The sequence below is a fragment of the Camellia sinensis genome, chromosome 1, assembly GCF_055761805.1.
Source record: "Camellia sinensis isolate YWXY chromosome 1, ASM5576180v1, whole genome shotgun sequence".
NCBI lineage: Eukaryota > Viridiplantae > Streptophyta > Magnoliopsida > Ericales > Theaceae > Camellia > Camellia sinensis.
Genome location: NC_138961.1, coordinates 18,916,885 through 18,934,867, shown reverse-complemented (window position 1 = coordinate 18,934,867; position 17,983 = coordinate 18,916,885). Strand labels below are relative to the sequence as shown.

Below are 17,983 nucleotides of genomic sequence, written 5' to 3'. Positions count from 1 at the left end.
AGGACTCTCAATTCTCCCTCGAGCGTAAAAAACCTCGCTCGAGCGAAGAAGAAAATTACACAAGGCTCGCTTGAGCGCAAGAATCTTCGCTCGAGCGAAAAAGCCAAAATCTGGGCAACAACAATCTAGACCAACTAACAACCAACCTGTTCCAAACGCGCCCAACAAGTTCCAAAACTCAAATACAAAGAGTCAAAGGGAGAAAACAAGACATGGATACAATATTCAACCACGGAACGCAAGTCCGGGACACAATGAAGGTCGGGGCAAAATCGGAATCGCTATAACCTCCCCCCCTTAAAGAATTTCGTCCCTGAAATTTTAGTACAAGTTTCAAAACCATGATTATCCAATTTTCAAAGTGATTATAATTCTACTCTCATCACCATGACCCACCCATCGGTCATTCTACCTCCTCACAAGAGAACAAATCCGCAATATATATATAGCTCAACATATTTTATCAATATGCATTTTTCGAAATTTAACTAATTTCAATACATATATTCCATATCTCCAAAACATATTCAATGTTTATGATATATTTGCATTTTCAAACCGAAACAATATATATGATGTCAAAATCAACTTGCATTTCCGAAACATATTCAACATATACAATGCTTTCATAATTCAAAACATATACAATGTTCTCATAGTTCATAAGTAAAACTAAAATCTTAACATACACTCAAATATCAACAAATAAGTCCAGATATTTCTCTCGGACTTCCAATTCACGCTCTCAAGTTGCTTCTTCAACCCCGTGATGTTTTCACAATACTTTGACCAAAGGAATTGTCTTGCCTCACAAGACTTGGTCCCGTCTATCCAAGACTCTTACCGGTCTCTCCTCATATGAGGCATCATCATCTACCTCTAAGTCTGTCCAATCCAACACATGTGATGGATCCGACTCATATTTCCAAAGCATACTAATATGAAGCACGTCATGCACTCCGAAAAGTTGTGGAGGCAATGCCCAACGGTATGAAACCTCCCCAATCCGTTCAAGGATCTCAAAAGGACCAATAAATCGAGGGGATAACTTCCCACTCTTCCCAAATCTCATCAAACCCTCCCTAGGTGATATTTTCAAAAAGACATGATCGCCTAACTCGAATGACAAAGTTCTTCTTCTACGGTCGGCATAACTCTTTTGGCGACTCTGGGCTATAATCAACCTCTTACGGATAAGTGTCACTTTCTCTGTCGTTTCTCGAACCAACTCTGGACCTAACAAAGGTGCATCACCCACCTCGGCCCAACACACTGAAGATCTACACGGTCGGTTATACAAGGCCTCAAACGGTGCCATGCCAATACTCAATTGGAAACTATTATTGTAGGCAAACTTCACTAAGGGTAAGTGTCTCTCCTACGACCCTTTAAAGTCAAGGACACAGCCTCGAAGCATATCCTCAAGGATCTGAATAATACGCTCGGACTGCCCGTCAGTCTGAGGATGGTAAGCCGTGCTAAAAGTCAATCTAGTGCCCAAGGCACTCTGCAAGCTCTGCCACAACCGTGCAGTGAAACGCGAGTCTCTATCCAAGACAATCGTCGCATGGACCCCATGCAACCTCACTATGTCCTGAATGTACAAGTCAGCAAGGTAATCTACCGAATCTTTTACGCGCATAGGAATAAAATACGCCGACTTGGTCAACCAGTCAATTACCACCCAGATGGCATCACTACCCTATTGAGTCCTCGGAAGGCCACTACAAAATCCATCGTGACATGTTCCTATTTCCACTCAGCTATAGACAAGGGTTGTAACAAACCCGCTGGCCTCTGATGTTCGGCTTTCACTTGCTGACAAGTAAGGCACTTCGATACAAACACTGCCACATCCTTCTTCATATCCTTTCACCAAAACTAGCGACTCAGATCATGATACATCTTTGTGTCTCCCAGATGCACCGCAAGACGTGAATGATGAAACTCTTGGAGTACTTCCTCTCAGCAAGACTCCGGCGTAAACAAGTGGTCACGGTATCTCACACTCAGGTTGGGATACACAATTAAACCATTCTCTACCTTCCCACTGAAGATCTTCTCCCGGAGAAATTTTACCTCAAAGTCATCCTTTTGTGCTTCTAACACTCAATTTACAAGTGTAGGTTGTGCAGCTATAGAAAACAAGGCTGTAGACTCAACAGACTCGCCCAGATGCAAGTCAAATTCACAAAGGACACCCAACATCTCCCATTCCCGGATGGCAATACAAGCTACGCTACTAATAGATTTCCTACTCAAAGCGTCAGCCACTACATTGGCCTTCCCTAGATGGTAATGCAACTCAAAATTATAATCTTCTATGAATTCCATCCATCTTCTCTGCCTCAAGTTCGAGTCCTTCTGTGTAAACGATGCTTCAGACTCTTATTATCAGAAAACACCTCAAATCTCTTACCATACAGATAGTGCCTCCAAATTTTCAAGGCAAAAATCACAGCTGTTAACTCTAAATCATGAGTAGGGTAGTTCCTCTCGTGTGTTTTTCAACTGTCGTGAGCCATAGGCTACTACTTTCCCTTCTTGCATCAATATGTAACCCAAACCCTCTCGTGAGGCATCACAATACACTGAATAGGCTAATCCCCTCTTCGAAATAATCAGAACTGGATCGATGGTAAGTCTAACCTTAAGCTCTTGGAACGACTTTTCACAAGTCTCACTGTACACAAATTTGACCCATTTCATCGTTAATCTAGTCAAAGACGAAGCTAATCTAGAGAAATCCTTCACAAACCGACGGTAATACCCCGCCAACCCCAAGAAACTACGAATTTTGAAAGCATTCTTAGGTTGTGCCCAATCCTGCACTGTCTCAATTTTGGATGAATCTACAGTCACCCTTTCCTCGGATACAACATGACCTAAGAACTTAACCTCTTTTAGCCAAAACTCACACTTTCTGAACTTAGCATACAACTTATGGGCTCTAAGCAACTCAAGCACCACTCGCAAGTGTATCTTGTGCTCCTTCTCAAAGGGTGAGTAAATCAGAATATCGTCCACAAAGACGACCACAAAACGGTCTAAGAATTATCGAAAGATTCGGTTCATCAAGTCCATAAACACAGCTGGGGCATTGGTTAGCCCGAAAGGCATCACAAGAAACTCATAGTGGCCATACCGCGCACGGAATGCCGTCTTCGGGATATCCTCCTCCCTGACCCTCAACTGATGATAGCCCGATCTCAAGTCTATCTTAGAGAAACAACAGGATCATTTCAACTGATCAAACAGGTCATCTATACGTGGCATTGGATACTTGTTCTTAATCGTAACCCAGTTCAACTTTCGGTAATTAATACAAAGTCGCAAGGCTCCATCTTTCTTTTTAGCAAAAAGAGCCGGTGCTCTCCAAGGTGAAGTGCTAGGGCGAATGATACCCTTATCTAGTAATTCTTAGAGTTGAATCTTCAACTCACTCAACTCAATTGGTGTAAACTGATACGGTGCCATAGAAATTGGTGTTGTGCCAGACACTAAATCAATAGAGAACTCGATCTATCAGTGATGTGGTAAATTAGTAAGATTCTTGGGAAAGACATCTGAATACTCACAAGCCACTCTTGGTAACTCGACCCAAACTTCATCATACTACTCACTCAAGAAGCTAGCAAGAAGACAACTAAGTTCACTCTGCCCCCGTGGATCATACACCGGTGGTAAAACTCTACCAATCCGATCTCCCAAGAAATGAAAACAATCACCGCTCAAGGTACATACAGTAACCCTCTGACGGTAGCAATCTATAACAGTCCGGTATGACGATAACTAGTCTATACCCAAAATAACATCAAAACCAGTCATATCCATCAATACAAATGAAAAAGGGAGTCGGCGATCGACAACCTTTATATCACAACCCGACACCCCTGTTTCAAAACGATCTCACCTCTAATAGGTGATACAACACATATAGGAGATGCTAACTGTGCCAACTCCAACCCCAAAACTAATGCAAATGATAAAGATATAAAGGAGTGTAATGCACCTGTATCAATTAACACACCAGCAACTGAATTGCAAAACAGAAAGGTATCTCTCACAACAGATGGAACCGATACAAGATCTGGCGCTGTAATAGCATACACGTGCCCTAAAGGTCTCTGATCTACCTACTCACCCCTTGGAGCATAAGACTACAGCACTGACTGAGCCGAAAAGGCTCTCTGATTGGCCCTCGAGGCCTGTGCTGACTGAGCTGGCTGGTGACTCTGTGTTTGCCTCGAACCAGACACACCAGGTGTGCCACCCAACTGTGGGAAAACCCTTTTTAAGTGTCCCGTTTGCCCACACTGATAACAAGTGAGCGGCTAGCCTCTGCCTTGACTCTAGCCCTGAGAATGAGCCGAAGATGAAGTTGTTCGCTGCTCTCATCCCCTCTGTGGGCAAGCTGGAGACTTATGGCCTAACTGACCACATTTGAAACAAGTAATGTCTTCCTGATCACCTCTCCTAGAACCCGAACTTTGCATTGGAAAGGTAGATCTCGAATGCGCTCCCTGGGACTGCTGAAGGTTAGAACCCTTCTGCCTCTTACTGTCCCCCTGACTCCTCTTGGAGCCCCTCATCCTCTCCTCCTCCGCATGCATGATAGTCTCGAGATGGGCTGCCGCCTCCACAAAGCGCCCATAGTCCCTAATCATGGACCCAGCTACTCTGAACATGAGTCTGGTCCGCAACCTCTCTCAAACTCCAAACATTGGCGCTCCTCAGTCACTACTAACTCCGGTGCAAACCTCGACAAACTAGTGAAGGTGGCTTTAAACTCAGCAACTGGTATATTCAATTGCACCAACTTGGAGAATTAATCCCTCAACTTCTCCCTTACTGTAGCAGGTAAGTACTTGTCGTGGAAAGTATCAACGAAAGCTTCCCAAGTCCCTCCAATGCGCCCCTGCGCATACTTTCACAACTGACCCGCGTCTTCCTTCAGCTGGAAGGACGCCAAGGTTACTCACAAGCCCCCGTTCGCGATGCCAAGTATCTCAAACGTTTTCACCATCTGTTCCAACCACTCATAAGCCTTCAGTGGCTCCTTAGGATCACCCAAAAACTCGTTCGGATTCGATCTGAAAGACTCCCTCTTCAGAAAAGACGGCCCTGTTTCAGCTACATGGGACTGGACTTGATTCTTAGCTCTGAGAATGTCCATGGGCCGCTATATATAAAAAAACCGGGGTCGCTATATATAAAAAAATAAAACTGAAAATACACGGTAATAAGTAGTCGAACAAATTAAAAAAATCCAGCCTTGAGTTACCTAAATTGTATCTTTAATTCGACAGTTGGTTATCAGACATATATTTTTTGTTCGGCAATGTGATGTTGGACTATTTTATTTTGTTCGATTTCAAAATACCGAACAAAAGTTGAAGAACGGTCCAGAAAAACAAAACAAAAACCTATCAAACAAATAAAAAACTCAAATGTTTATTTTTGTTGAAATCTAGGTCGACTACCCTACCGGTACAATTCAGAAGACTAAACAGTCTACCCCATTTTGTACGTGTATGTATTGACGAAAGTTTGTTAACATCATAATGTTAAGTAACTTCGGTAGGAAAAATTTGTAAATCAAAACGTAGAATCAAATTGAGAATAGTATGATTCTATTTCTAATGTAAAATAAAATAAAAAATTATTTATGATGATAATATATTTTTTATGTTAACATAATTAGAAATGTTTAAAGAAAGAGTTTATAATCAAATTTCTTATATAAATATACATACATATATAAGAAATAAATAATAATGATTTTTTTTAAAAAAGGATTGGGATTGTAATAGAGTTAGTGCAATTCTACACGATTGTATAACTAAAATTGTAATTGCTTACTGAATTTAAGATTATAGTGAATCGTTTAATCTAACTAGAGTCTCCTACTAGCCGAATGGACACTACAACAATTAACACTTTTAGCAACAAAAAAATTGGTCGCTAAAAGTCTATTTTTGGTCGGCAAAAGTTATTCGCGACCAATTTTTTTGGTCGCTAGTTTGGTCGCCAATTGAGGGTCGGCAAAAGTAATTCGCGACCAAAATTTTCATTGGTCGGCAAAAGTTGGATTTGCCGACTAAATTTTTGGTCGCTAAATATTTAATTACCGCGACTAATTCATTTTGTCGCTAAAACACTTTGGTCGCGAAAAGTCACCTTTTGCCGACCAAATTTCTTAGTCGCCAATTGACACATTTCGCGACCAAAAAGTTTGGTCGCCAATTGTAACATTTCGCGACAAAAAATTTTGGTCGCCAACTGTGACATTGTGCGACCAAAATTAGTTTGGTTGCCAATTGTTACTTTTCGCGACCAAAACTGTTGGTCGGCAAAAGTGAGTTTCCACGACCAACAAAATTTTTGGTCGGCAATAGATGTATTTTTTGCGACCAAAACTCTTGGTCGGCAATTGTCATTTTTCGCGAAAAAAAATAATTTATTTGTCGCGACTAATAAATTGGTCGCCAAAGCAGGAAAATAATACACCTGTAATATTTAGCGAATTCATAATCAAAATAGGACGAATTCATTATCAAAACAGGTCTTATTATAGAATTTTCTATATCCAAGTTTCAACACATAACTCAGCAGCAACAACATATAAATGTCAATTGATCAATTCAGATAAATGTCAAGGAACTGAGATAGTGGCATCATATAAGACCAAGTCAATTGACAAGTCAATAAGACCAAGTCTCAAGCCTTCCATCTTCAACTCCCAATGCCACCTCACAATGGATAAGGAGATGGCTAACCAATTTCTCATCATGTTTATACATACAACACCAATTAACATGCACTTGCGTTCTGCTAATCAAATTGTCAAAGCACCACATCACAAATAGGAAACTCCGAGGAACTATCACTTTTATTTCAACTTGCTTTGGAAATTCATAAAGGTGAACACCTGAGGATTCTAGACAGTCTTATATTTCATACACCTCTCTTTTAAAAAAAAATAAATATAAGCAATGCTCTCCAATACTAGAAACGACTCTTGCTTGGGACATGGAAACTTGATCTTTTACATGTATATTTCTTTTTCTCCATTAATGAAACCATGTTTGAATTTTGATGGTCCAATTTGGCCAGTATGTAAAAATAAAAGGTCTGAGCTTACCTTCAATTTGTAGATATGCAATCCACATTGACTGAAGAGCTCCTTGAAGTATAAGTCTGACCTGGTAACGCTCTTATCTTCTTTATCCAACACAAATCCTAGAAAACATGTTATATGTAGTTTAGCAGGTATTCATATTTTAAAAACCTCCAGTACTACCTAGTGTATAAGCAAGGCTAGGCCAAAATGAAATTGAATCAAATCCACTTTTATCTACTAAAAGAATGCTCAATGTGGTAAAATATTAATTGGCCAATAACACTCCAAAAAGGAGATGATTTGAGCAGCAATCAACCAAGAGAAATGGAAAACTTGTTTGAATGATCCTCCTCAAGGCTGCTGCTAGTAGTCGTGGTAGTAGTAGCAGTAATAATAGCAATAATAACATGATAATAATTAACAAATTAGACCTTATTTTCTTAGGATCGTACACAATTTTAGAATCATTTACACTCATGATTAATAAAATTGAGTAATTTGACAATATCTAACAATTTTTAATTCGTAACAACATTGATTTTTTCTTTTTTTAATTTATATATATTTAGATATATTTCAGTTCATTTTTTCAAGCATTTTTTATTCAAATTCTTTTTGTCACCTTCAAAAAGGTTCCGAAACTTTACCTAAATGTTTCTATTTTTGTGAATGGAATGACATACTGAGAAGTAATTCAATCCTACCTAGGAGTCTATGTGAAGTTCCATATTTGCTATTCTTCTTCCTTCCATACTCGTCATCATCAGTATGTGTACTTAGTTTGGTTTTATTTAATCATTAAATTTTCGAACCTCAAGACTTAAGCATTCACAGGATACTTGGGATTTCAAATTGCTTTCAGACATCATCAGTATTTGACTGTTGTCAGCTATTGTGCTAGATAGTTGAGGTCAGCCTGATTCCTCTTAATTTCCCCCAAAACAAGAGAAAGAACCATCCTTACATGCAAAATATGAATAAACATTCAACCATACCATAAGTTTATCTCATTTTCTCCAATTTCAATATCATATTTACAATAGATGTCTAGGCATACATTTCACCTACTTAAATTTCAAATCAACAATGTCACAAGTGTAGAGATACAGAAGCTTTTAAGCCTTGCACTAAAAAAAAAAAAAAAGGGGGGGGGCTTTTAAGTCCTGAGTTGACTATACATTTCTTTTTATTTTTCCTTTATTTTAATAGGAGGCCACTAGTTTAGTGGGTACCCATCTACCCCTCCCAAACCCCCCATCTAATGGGGTACTAAACTGGGTATACTTTTTATTTTTCCCTTAATTTGATTTGGGTATCACATCTCTTTTGTCAATTCTTTCATTTGATTGTCTCTTGGTTGATACAACACAATACAAAGATGAAGACAAAAGAAAATATTAGTTTGTGCCCAATTAATAATAAACTGTGAAAGATGGAACTCAACTAATATTAAACCTAATGAAAATTTTCAAAAAATATAGGATATGACAAGTGGAGAGCATGCACACACTATATAGTTGAATATACTTACTACATGGCATAGATAATGATAAACAATTATTAAATGTCATATACATGACTATTTAATATAGTAATAATAAAAATAATAATTTTAAAAATTCAAAGGAGAAGAAAAAATATATAAACTTACGTTATTTTTCTTTAATAATTTGATTTCAAGCTATTTTATTCAATATTATAATGTGATTCATGTATGTTTAAGAAATAGACACATATTTCTTAAGTGTAAGAACTATGTCCAAGTAAACAAATTTTAAAGATATGTTTGGACATATGTTCGACAAATGTTGGGAATTGTTCGACGAGTGTCATGCCGTGTTAGTGTCCAACATGATACGACACCTTCTTAGAAGTGTTTGTGCCTCTTAGACTATGACTTTTATTAATTTATGTTCTCAACAGCGATATTATTTTCCTTGAATAGAACGGTTCATTACATGCCAGACTAGTGAGGTTATGTATATGATGATGTGACATCTTCTTCCAGAGCATAAAATCTGAGATATATTTAGGGGGGTGTTGGGTTGTGTTTAGTGTTCAAAATTAACACTCTCATTTTAAATTATATTTTTGATAAGTAAAGTCATTTTCTAAATGTTCGAAATGCTTCTACAAGAAAGTCATTTTCTAAATGTTAGACATGCTTCTACGAGTGTCCAAGAAGTTGGTGTTTGACACTAACACAACACCTCACTGGAAGTATCTGTCACCATTGAAGTGTACATGCTACTTGATCATGACAACCATTGATTTCATAACCAGCATGAATGACTTCATCTGAATCATAAGGCTATTTTCATAAACATGCTGGCCAGAAATTTGGACATTAGCTATTTCTGTCAGTTATTTCCAATATTGCAGCTGGCACCACTTTAGCTTCCATGACTTCAAGCTTGACTCAGTGAAGGAACAATTAACTCAAGACGAGAGACAAAAACAAGAGTAACTCTATAGGAAAGATAATTTGTGAATATGCAAGCAGCTACAAGTTATCCAGAACTGAATAGGTTAAAAGTGGGAAACATAAAAAGTGTACCAGCTCTTGCAATGTTCTCCTTCAGCACAAAGAATCCACCAAGCTTCAGACCACCCTAGAAGTGAAAACATAGTCCATCAAAATTGGAATTCACCACATAGAAATGTTCTTTAAAATCATTCAACACAACAACAAAAAATTAAAATAAATAAAAAATAAAAATAAATAAAATCCCACGTGTTGAATAAAATCATCCTACAAGGAAACTACGTGACCTTGATATAGATAAGATTGTCCATTGCCACAATGTACATAGTTTCTTTAAGATATTGAGCTCCAAGAATTGTAAATGCAAATGGAATATTTTTATGGATACAAATTTTTGGTGTCATTGTTGAATACGGCAATAAAGGCAAAGATAAAATAATCCATATTTGTCCATAGCTTTTCATCATGAGTACTAAGCATCAGTTAAAAGAATTCAGAGAGGCCGTGACCTAGTGTAACTGACGACAGCAAATGCTATCCACAAACGAGTAGTCATGACAGGTAGGAGACCTTACCTTTGCTCTCTTAAAGAATGATACAAAATCATCATTTGCAAGATGCCCAATACACCATTGAACCCATATAACATCATACCTTCCAGCCTCTGGAGTGAATTCCTAAAACCAATCAAGATTTTAGTTTCACTTTATTTAAAAATCCATAGACAAAACATTAGTGTCATATGTCTCATCTCAAAGAATATTACAAAAATCAAGCCATTGGGCATAAAAAAAAACATAATAAAAAAGAAATAAAAAAAATAAAAAGTTACCGGCCATGGCAGATCAACCTAATTAAGAAAAAAATAATGATTTTAACACCAGATAATCTACCATACACTAACCTAGATAAACAAGATAAGTGGCAAACTTAACATTAAAAGATTAGGCACTACAACACTGCCGTGAATAAAAACCAGATGAGGCACTACAGCAGCCCTTCCAAGCACCAAAACAGATCACGAAAACAGAACAGGTAGAGAAGACAACCAGCCCTTCAGGCAGAGAATCCAGAACAGAACAGAACTGCCATGAAATACTACAGCCCAGCAATCATACCAAACACACTGCCTTGAACTACAGCAGCCCTACATCCACTTCAAGCACCAAGATTGTTTAAGCCAACACAGCAACAAAACAGATACACAGCCATGAGCAAAGCAAAACAAATCAGGCACCACAGATCAACACATCAGCAAAAACAGAACAGATACTACAGCAGACAGCCAGCCCTTCAGGTACCTACACTACAGCAGACAGACAGAACAGGCACTACAGCAGACACACAGCACAGAACACACTGTAAATTAAATGCACCAGAACAGAACAACAACCAGAGCAACAGGGGAAACAGATCAGCAGAACAGAATAGTGGAAGATTGGACTGCCACAATAGTGGAAGAGTTTGGCAAGAAAAATGGAGGTGAAGTAGAAGAAGAGGAAGAGGAGGAGGAAGGAGCTGGAAACATTGTAGAACAAACTTTGTAAAATAAAATATTAAAATATGGCCAACAAAAAGTTCTATTATTTTAAAATTAGGTTAATTAAAAAACTATTAACATAGGTTAATTGCTTGTGGTTTTAGACAAGTTCATTTGGGAAGGGCTTATGAGTATTCCTTGCATCTTAATGGAGAAAGGGCCTTTATAACAATAGAGGGGTGTTTAGTCATTTTAGAGCTTTTCATTGGATTCTTCTCATTTGCTTATTATTCTTGTCTTAAACTTGGCCACTAAGGTCTCTTTCTTTTGAATCAAAAAAAAAAAAACTAAGGTTTCTTTCCATATACCTCTGTCTGCTATTGTGCGCTTTATGGACAAGCAACCAAATCTCTATTCGGTTTGGTGCCCTAAACTCTAAAGTAATTAATCAACTCTACAGAAGTCAACACCTATGAGTGTTGAAAAATTATTGAACAAATTTATGTGGTGGTTCAATTAAATATTTATTTGTTTAAATAGTAAGATTTATTAATTTTTTTTGTTGGTGTTTCATAAGATAACATAAAAGCATCAATTGATAAATGAATAAAATAACACTTCATAAATTTTTCCATCTGATTTGCTGAATAAACAAATGGCAATCCTATGTCCAAATCATCTCTTCCTCTTTATACTAGATCAACTCTCCACTACACAATCATATTAAAAATATTTATTGTGCGGTACGATATAGAATTTGAGACGAGAATAGGACAAGATTGTGTAAAACTCTTTTGTGGGCAATAGTATGGTAAGTGTGGAGGATTTAAAGTTAAGTGCTCTTGTGGGTTATAAACAATTGTAAAACTAGTCTTTGGGTGGCCCCAAGTGTTGGCTTAAGCTAGAGTTAGTTTCTCACCAACATCATGCTCTGTTCCCCCCCCCTTTTTTTTTTTTCCTTTTCATCCTTATTGATGTAAACTCATATGTAATATATGATTTCTTCATCAGCCTAAAAATTTTCTTTACTGATAATAAAAAAAAAAAATTAGGAGAGATGCTCCCCTAGCATATAAACTCGGATTAAAAATTCTACTACTTTATTTTTTTTCCTTAACCCCACATAAATCCCACTTAGACAAGGTCTATAACATAATTAGGGCTGTTAGTCTAGTGGTTGTATGGTACTACTTGGTAATGTGAAGTTTGCAGGTTCAATTCTTATAGAAAAGAATTTGATATATCTTTTGTTTACCTTACGTAAATAGCATAGAGATGAACAATAATTGCATACCTAAGAGGATATTGTCACGATGTTAACTTTTTTTTATAATTTTTTTTATTATATTTTAATTGGTTTAGGATATTGTAATTGGTTTAGGGATTGATAGACATCTTTCATATTTATTATAGTATTTGAGAGGCAACATAAATGGCTATGATACTTTTCTAGTGCTCAATAGACAAACATAAATGATCGTTCATCTCCAAACTTTTCTATCCTTCGTCCCAAAACATTCAAGTCATTGGATCATTGAAAATCTCAAAATGTGATGATCTAAAGACATAATCTAATAAATGTGAATGTTTTGAGACAAGGGAAGCAAAAAATTGGAGACAAAAAGACTCCATATCGTAGATAATATATGAATTTTCACATGGCTTCCCTGTTGTACACACACAGCATAGGCACTAATGGAAGCAAGTACTGAATGCTTCACATGATTTACCTTTACCCATTACTACCATGGCTTTGGTCACCTAGCAGAGTGTGAGTGTTGAATCTTTTTATTAAGCCCAATTCTCAGGTAAGCTTCCTACAACTGATTTGGCTTCACACCCACCATGTGCTTTAGGTTTTTTTGAAATGATAAGACTTCTTCAAAAAAATTAGGTAGGGCAATGTGATAGAGCAACAATTTCAATGGCAAGCCTCACCATCTCACATATAGAACCTAGTTATACTCTATTAATCGATTACGTGATTAATTCTCCATCCATAAATTAGTCATCAACTCATCCAAATGAGATGTGGGTAAGCAGTTGGGCAGATGCGTCTGTATGAGCTGAAATTTCTTAAAATAAAAGGGTTTAACAACCAGCTCTTATTCAACCTGGACGTCACTTAGTGTTCAACACTTGATATTATGCTACATTTAAGCAATGCCTTCGTCTGAGCTCTAGCTCATCTACAGGGTTGATATGGCAAAGTTTGAAATTTCCATTTTGTAAAACCCTCCATCTTATCACCACCCTCATTTTAACTTAGAAAGAAGGGGAAAAAATGTTCCACATAGTTTTTAAGAAAATAAAAAGTTTCAACCTTAGGTAGTGCAAGAAATAGCAGCACTGCTAAGGAAAAAATGCCACCCCCACCCTCTGAGTCTGAGTCATGCAGTTGCTGAAGAGGGTGCTCAAACTCACCATCAACAAGATTGTCTATATCTTTATTTCTAGAAAATGTAATAGCAGAGCTATTGAAGGACTGAAAAAGGAAAACTACAATTTTTTAAAAGAAAAAAAAAATTACTTCTAGCATCAATATCATGAGTGAAACATGAGGTTCTAAAGAAAATGATAAAGAAATGAGGGAATATGAAAATTTTTGAGAATCTCAAAAAGCCGTTCCAACCAAAGTAACTATCACTTTTGTTTCATCTTCTTACAAGTGAAATAAAACATAATGCTCTAACTTTTTTCATTGAAATAAATTAAGAAATAACAGAAAAAATTGTATACTCCACACATGTATTGTGTGTGATAAATGATGATAAGAAAGAGAGTTATCTCTGCCAACATCACAAGGTTATGTCCATAACAAAGGTTGCTTCATGAGCTATTTATATGGATGGTGATATGAAACTTACAACAATTTATGCAATGAACTTATTACTAATCAAAAAACATAATGAAAATTTTAACAATATGGATTTTGTCCGTCATTTTCCAACAGAGGCAAACAAAAACATGAATATCAATCGAAAACTATACTTCCTCGAGGAAAAAAAATGTTTAAATTTTCAATTTGATATATTAGATTGGGACAATTTGTGTTTCAATCTCACGTCAAAGCACTAGACATAAATTTTACGCTGTTATTACTAACCAAGACCATCACTATCTATGATCTCATAAAAGCCTAATAAACCATTTTTTCTTTTATTGCCAATATGTATAGACACATATTATATGCATACATCATAGCACCATTGATATATCTTTCTCCATAATTCAAACCTTTGTCTTCATGAATTGTCAAATAACTGAAAATAATTTTTTTAAGAGGCATTACAACAAACACCAATCATCCACACAACAGTTACCCATTTCATCATTACTTATAAAAAGAAGAAGAAGAAGAAGAAGAAGAAGAAGAAGTAGCAACAGCTAATTTCAACAAAGATGATACATAAAATAATAAGATTAAAGAAATAATACCCAATTGCATAGTGAAGGCAAGAATAAAGCAACAACTACAATCACAACAAAAAATTTAGTACCAATTATGTATGTACAGATTGCTAGGGTTAGGATCTTACCAAAATTATGGTGGGTGTGAAGACAAATTAAGTGGGTGTATTTAGAAGCACACAAAAATAACATACACCCATAATTAGTTGCAAATTTCAATTATAAATAATCAAAATTGCTATTAGTCATGATGCTCATAAGATGATTAAAGGATCTTGTAACAGATTTTTTGGAACACATTGATTGAATAAGAACTGTGATGCTGTGCTAAATAGAGATGTCAATAATCTTGAAGAGAGAATAAGAATTTTACCTCCATATGGGAACCTAATCATTAGCTCCGTTCAGCTGCTTTCTGCATAAGTTTATAAAGGTTACATTAGAAAAAAGAGAATGACAAAGAAACTTCAAAAACAAAAAACAAAAAAACAAAATTGAGATATTGTAGAAATTATTAATTACATGAGAAACATGACAGTTGTAGAAATTATTTGATGTAAATACAATCTGGAGATATTCTATATTCTATGTATAGTACTCACCTTTCAACATTAGTATTAGTTCACATTATACATCAATGTAATTTCTTTATCTCTTTATAATATATATATATATATACACGTGTTTTTAATTAAACTAAACAGTAGGAACCATTCAATTAAACTAAACAGTAGGAACCAAGTTTAATCTTTCAGAATCACACCCCTATATCTCACTTTCAGGATCATACTTTCAAAATCACATGCCTATACTTTCAAAGAAAGGAACTAAGAGTTTTAAGTAGGATCACACCCCTATATCTCACAAATTGAACAATCAAAGCTAAATTCAAAATCTTAAAAAAGGTCTACTCAACCACCATACATATAAATCAATAAAGTTCCACAATCAAAATCATCTGATTAAAAAAAATGAACACAAACCCCAGAATTCAAATTGACAATCAAACAAGAAACAAAGTGAGACCAACAATGTCAAAATTTTACACATAGAAAAAATGGCACAGAACAATCGAGCACTATTGCTGCAATACAAAACATATATATATATATACATAAACCCTAAAACAATCGTAAAACCCCAAATCAATGACACTAAACAACACAGTCATACAAAATCAATGTGGCCTAGAAGATGAATCGAGTAGGGCCATTCTTATAAAGGTCAGGGGGAAAGCAAAAGAACACAAACAAAAATATGTTAGTTTTAAAAGAGTCAATTATCCCTTGTAAACATAATTAGGTCCTAGTCATAGGAAAGCACTAAAAATATACTTGAAGAGTAATGCCTATACAAACTAACAAATTTTACAAACTTTCCTTGATGGAGGAGGATCATATCATCTTTACTCACTTATTTTGGAACGGAAATGATTTGAAGCAGAAAACAGAAGGAGATTAAGGTTCTTCTTTTTCGCTAACTTATACAGAAGGGATAAAGTCGACACTGTAAAATCAAAAGCAATGAGATAGAATCCGTACTAGATATCTCCGGTTAGGGATATAGGTGTAGGAAAAGGGAGCTTTAACTAAGTGTGTAATTGTTGCAGAAAATTTAACCACAAAGGTAAGAGCGGTATTGACATGTAAATTAAAGATTCCTTTGCCAAGAAAGCAATTGTAGAGCAACAATTAAGTCAGATGAGTGGTTGAAAAAGAATAGAAGAAAATTACAGAAGCCAACCTTAGAAATCAAACCTGCAAGCAAGCCAAAAAAAAATACCCATTAGATGCCTAATTCAAACTGTCGTCGAACATTCAGTCCCTTGCTTAGAACTCAATGGACCTGTCGGTATAGTTGGTCCAAAATCAATGAACAAACAGAGCAAAAACCAAGATATATATATATATATATATATATATAGATATAGATTCAGAGAGATTCAAATAGATATCAATGAACAAACAGATCAAAAACGGCCATGGCTTCGATCACCTTTTCTTCACTTTGTTCTTGCACCTCCAAACGCTCGCCTCTCATCTCTTCTCTTCCTCACTCGTTGGCAGTAGTCGTGGCTACAACCGTTAGTACAATCGTGGAAAATGAATGGCAAACGACCATGGCTTCGATCTCCACAGATTGGAGCCTGGATATCATCTCAGACAGATCTTCTCGAATTCGGTGGAGCCGTAAGAATTAGGGATTTTTGATTGAAGGGGATTTTTGGCTTTTCAGATTGGGTATTTTGGTTCAAGAGATGGAGAGGGGGGAAGCCGAGCGGGAATGGAAAAAAGGGGGGTGGAAAATCGAGCGGGAAATTTTTTTTTGTTTGTTTGGTAAATATTTAAACAGCAAAATGATTCTTTTTTTAAAAAAAAAAATATTTTTTGTTAAAATAATTTTTTTTTATAGTTAATGAATTTATTTTTTCCAGTTATGAAGGTTGAAAATTTATTTGTTTCATTTTTATTTTAATGAATAAAAAATTATTCTTATTTTTTTACTTTGGTAGAAATAGGAGTAATATTTTAATGAAAAATAATTTCTATAAATTTTATAAATTGGTTTTTGTTTATTTTTAGAAAAAAATAAATTACAAACGCGTTTGGTTTGAACAAAATGTTTAAAAAAATTTAAAAACATAAACTAAAAAACATGTTTGTTTAGGCCTAAAATATTTATATTTATTTTTTGTATTATTTATGACGATGGAATTATACACATTATAATTGAAAAAAAAATATTTGAAAAAAAAATATTTGAAAAGAGATGAGAGAGATAGAGAAGAGAAATGAGTAAGAGAGATGAGTGAAAGAGAGAGAAGAGAAATGAGTGAGAGACATAGAGAGTAAGAGACAGAGAGAAAGAGAGACCCATTTCATTTTTTGACTTTTTCCTCTTTCAATAATAATGGGCTCAGAGAAAGAGATGAGTGTGATTGAGAGAAATGAACGATTGAGAGAGAAGAGAAATGAGTGAGAGAGAGAGAGAGAGACAGAGAGAAAGAAAAAAAAAGAAAGATAAACAAGATGAGCGAGAGATAGACAGAGAGAGAGAGACAGAGAGAAAGACAGCAAAAAGAGATGAACAAGAGATATAGAGAGAGTGAGAGGGAGAATAAAGATAAGAAAGAGAGATAGAGAGAGCCAACGAGAATAGTGATGAGTGACAGAGAGAGGAAAAAAAAGATAGAGAAACAAGATGAGCGAGAGATAGACACAGAGAAAGAGAGATAGAGAGAGAAAGACAACAAAAAGAAATGAACAAGAGATAGAGAAAGAGACATAGAGAGAGAGAGAGAGAGAATAAAGATGAACAAGAGAGATAAAGAGCGGAGAGATATGAAAGAGCCAGAGAGGAGTGATGAGTGAGAGAGAGAGGGAAAAAAATTGGGGAAAGATAGAGGGAAAAAGATAGAGAGAGAGATAGAGAGAAGAGATATTTTTTATTTGGCGACCAAAACTTTTTGGTTGCCAAAGGTAAA

At 35.9% G+C, this 17,983-nt stretch overlaps 1 protein-coding gene across 2 annotated transcripts in view; it reads right to left on the bottom strand.

Annotated features, from left to right (window-relative positions):
* Nucleotides 1-17,983, bottom strand: part of LOC114294162 (alpha N-terminal protein methyltransferase 1) — a 30,078-nt gene that overhangs the window by 5,216 nt on the left and 6,879 nt on the right. Inside the window, exons 3-6 of one of the 2 annotated variants that reach the window (XM_082872617.1) lie at nucleotides 14,873-14,914; nucleotides 10,184-10,285; nucleotides 9,681-9,735; nucleotides 7,145-7,242 (exon numbers count right to left, since the gene is read on the bottom strand). In XM_082872617.1, coding sequence (XP_082728743.1) covers nucleotides 7,145-7,242; nucleotides 9,681-9,735; nucleotides 10,184-10,285; nucleotides 14,873-14,878 — 261 coding nt within the window. In that variant the 5' untranslated portion in view covers nucleotides 14,879-14,914. Of the gene's footprint in view, nucleotides 1-6,976; nucleotides 7,243-9,680; nucleotides 9,736-10,183; nucleotides 10,286-14,872; nucleotides 14,915-17,983 lie in introns of those variants that run through there. The other variant, XM_082872616.1, reaches the window with a different exon arrangement.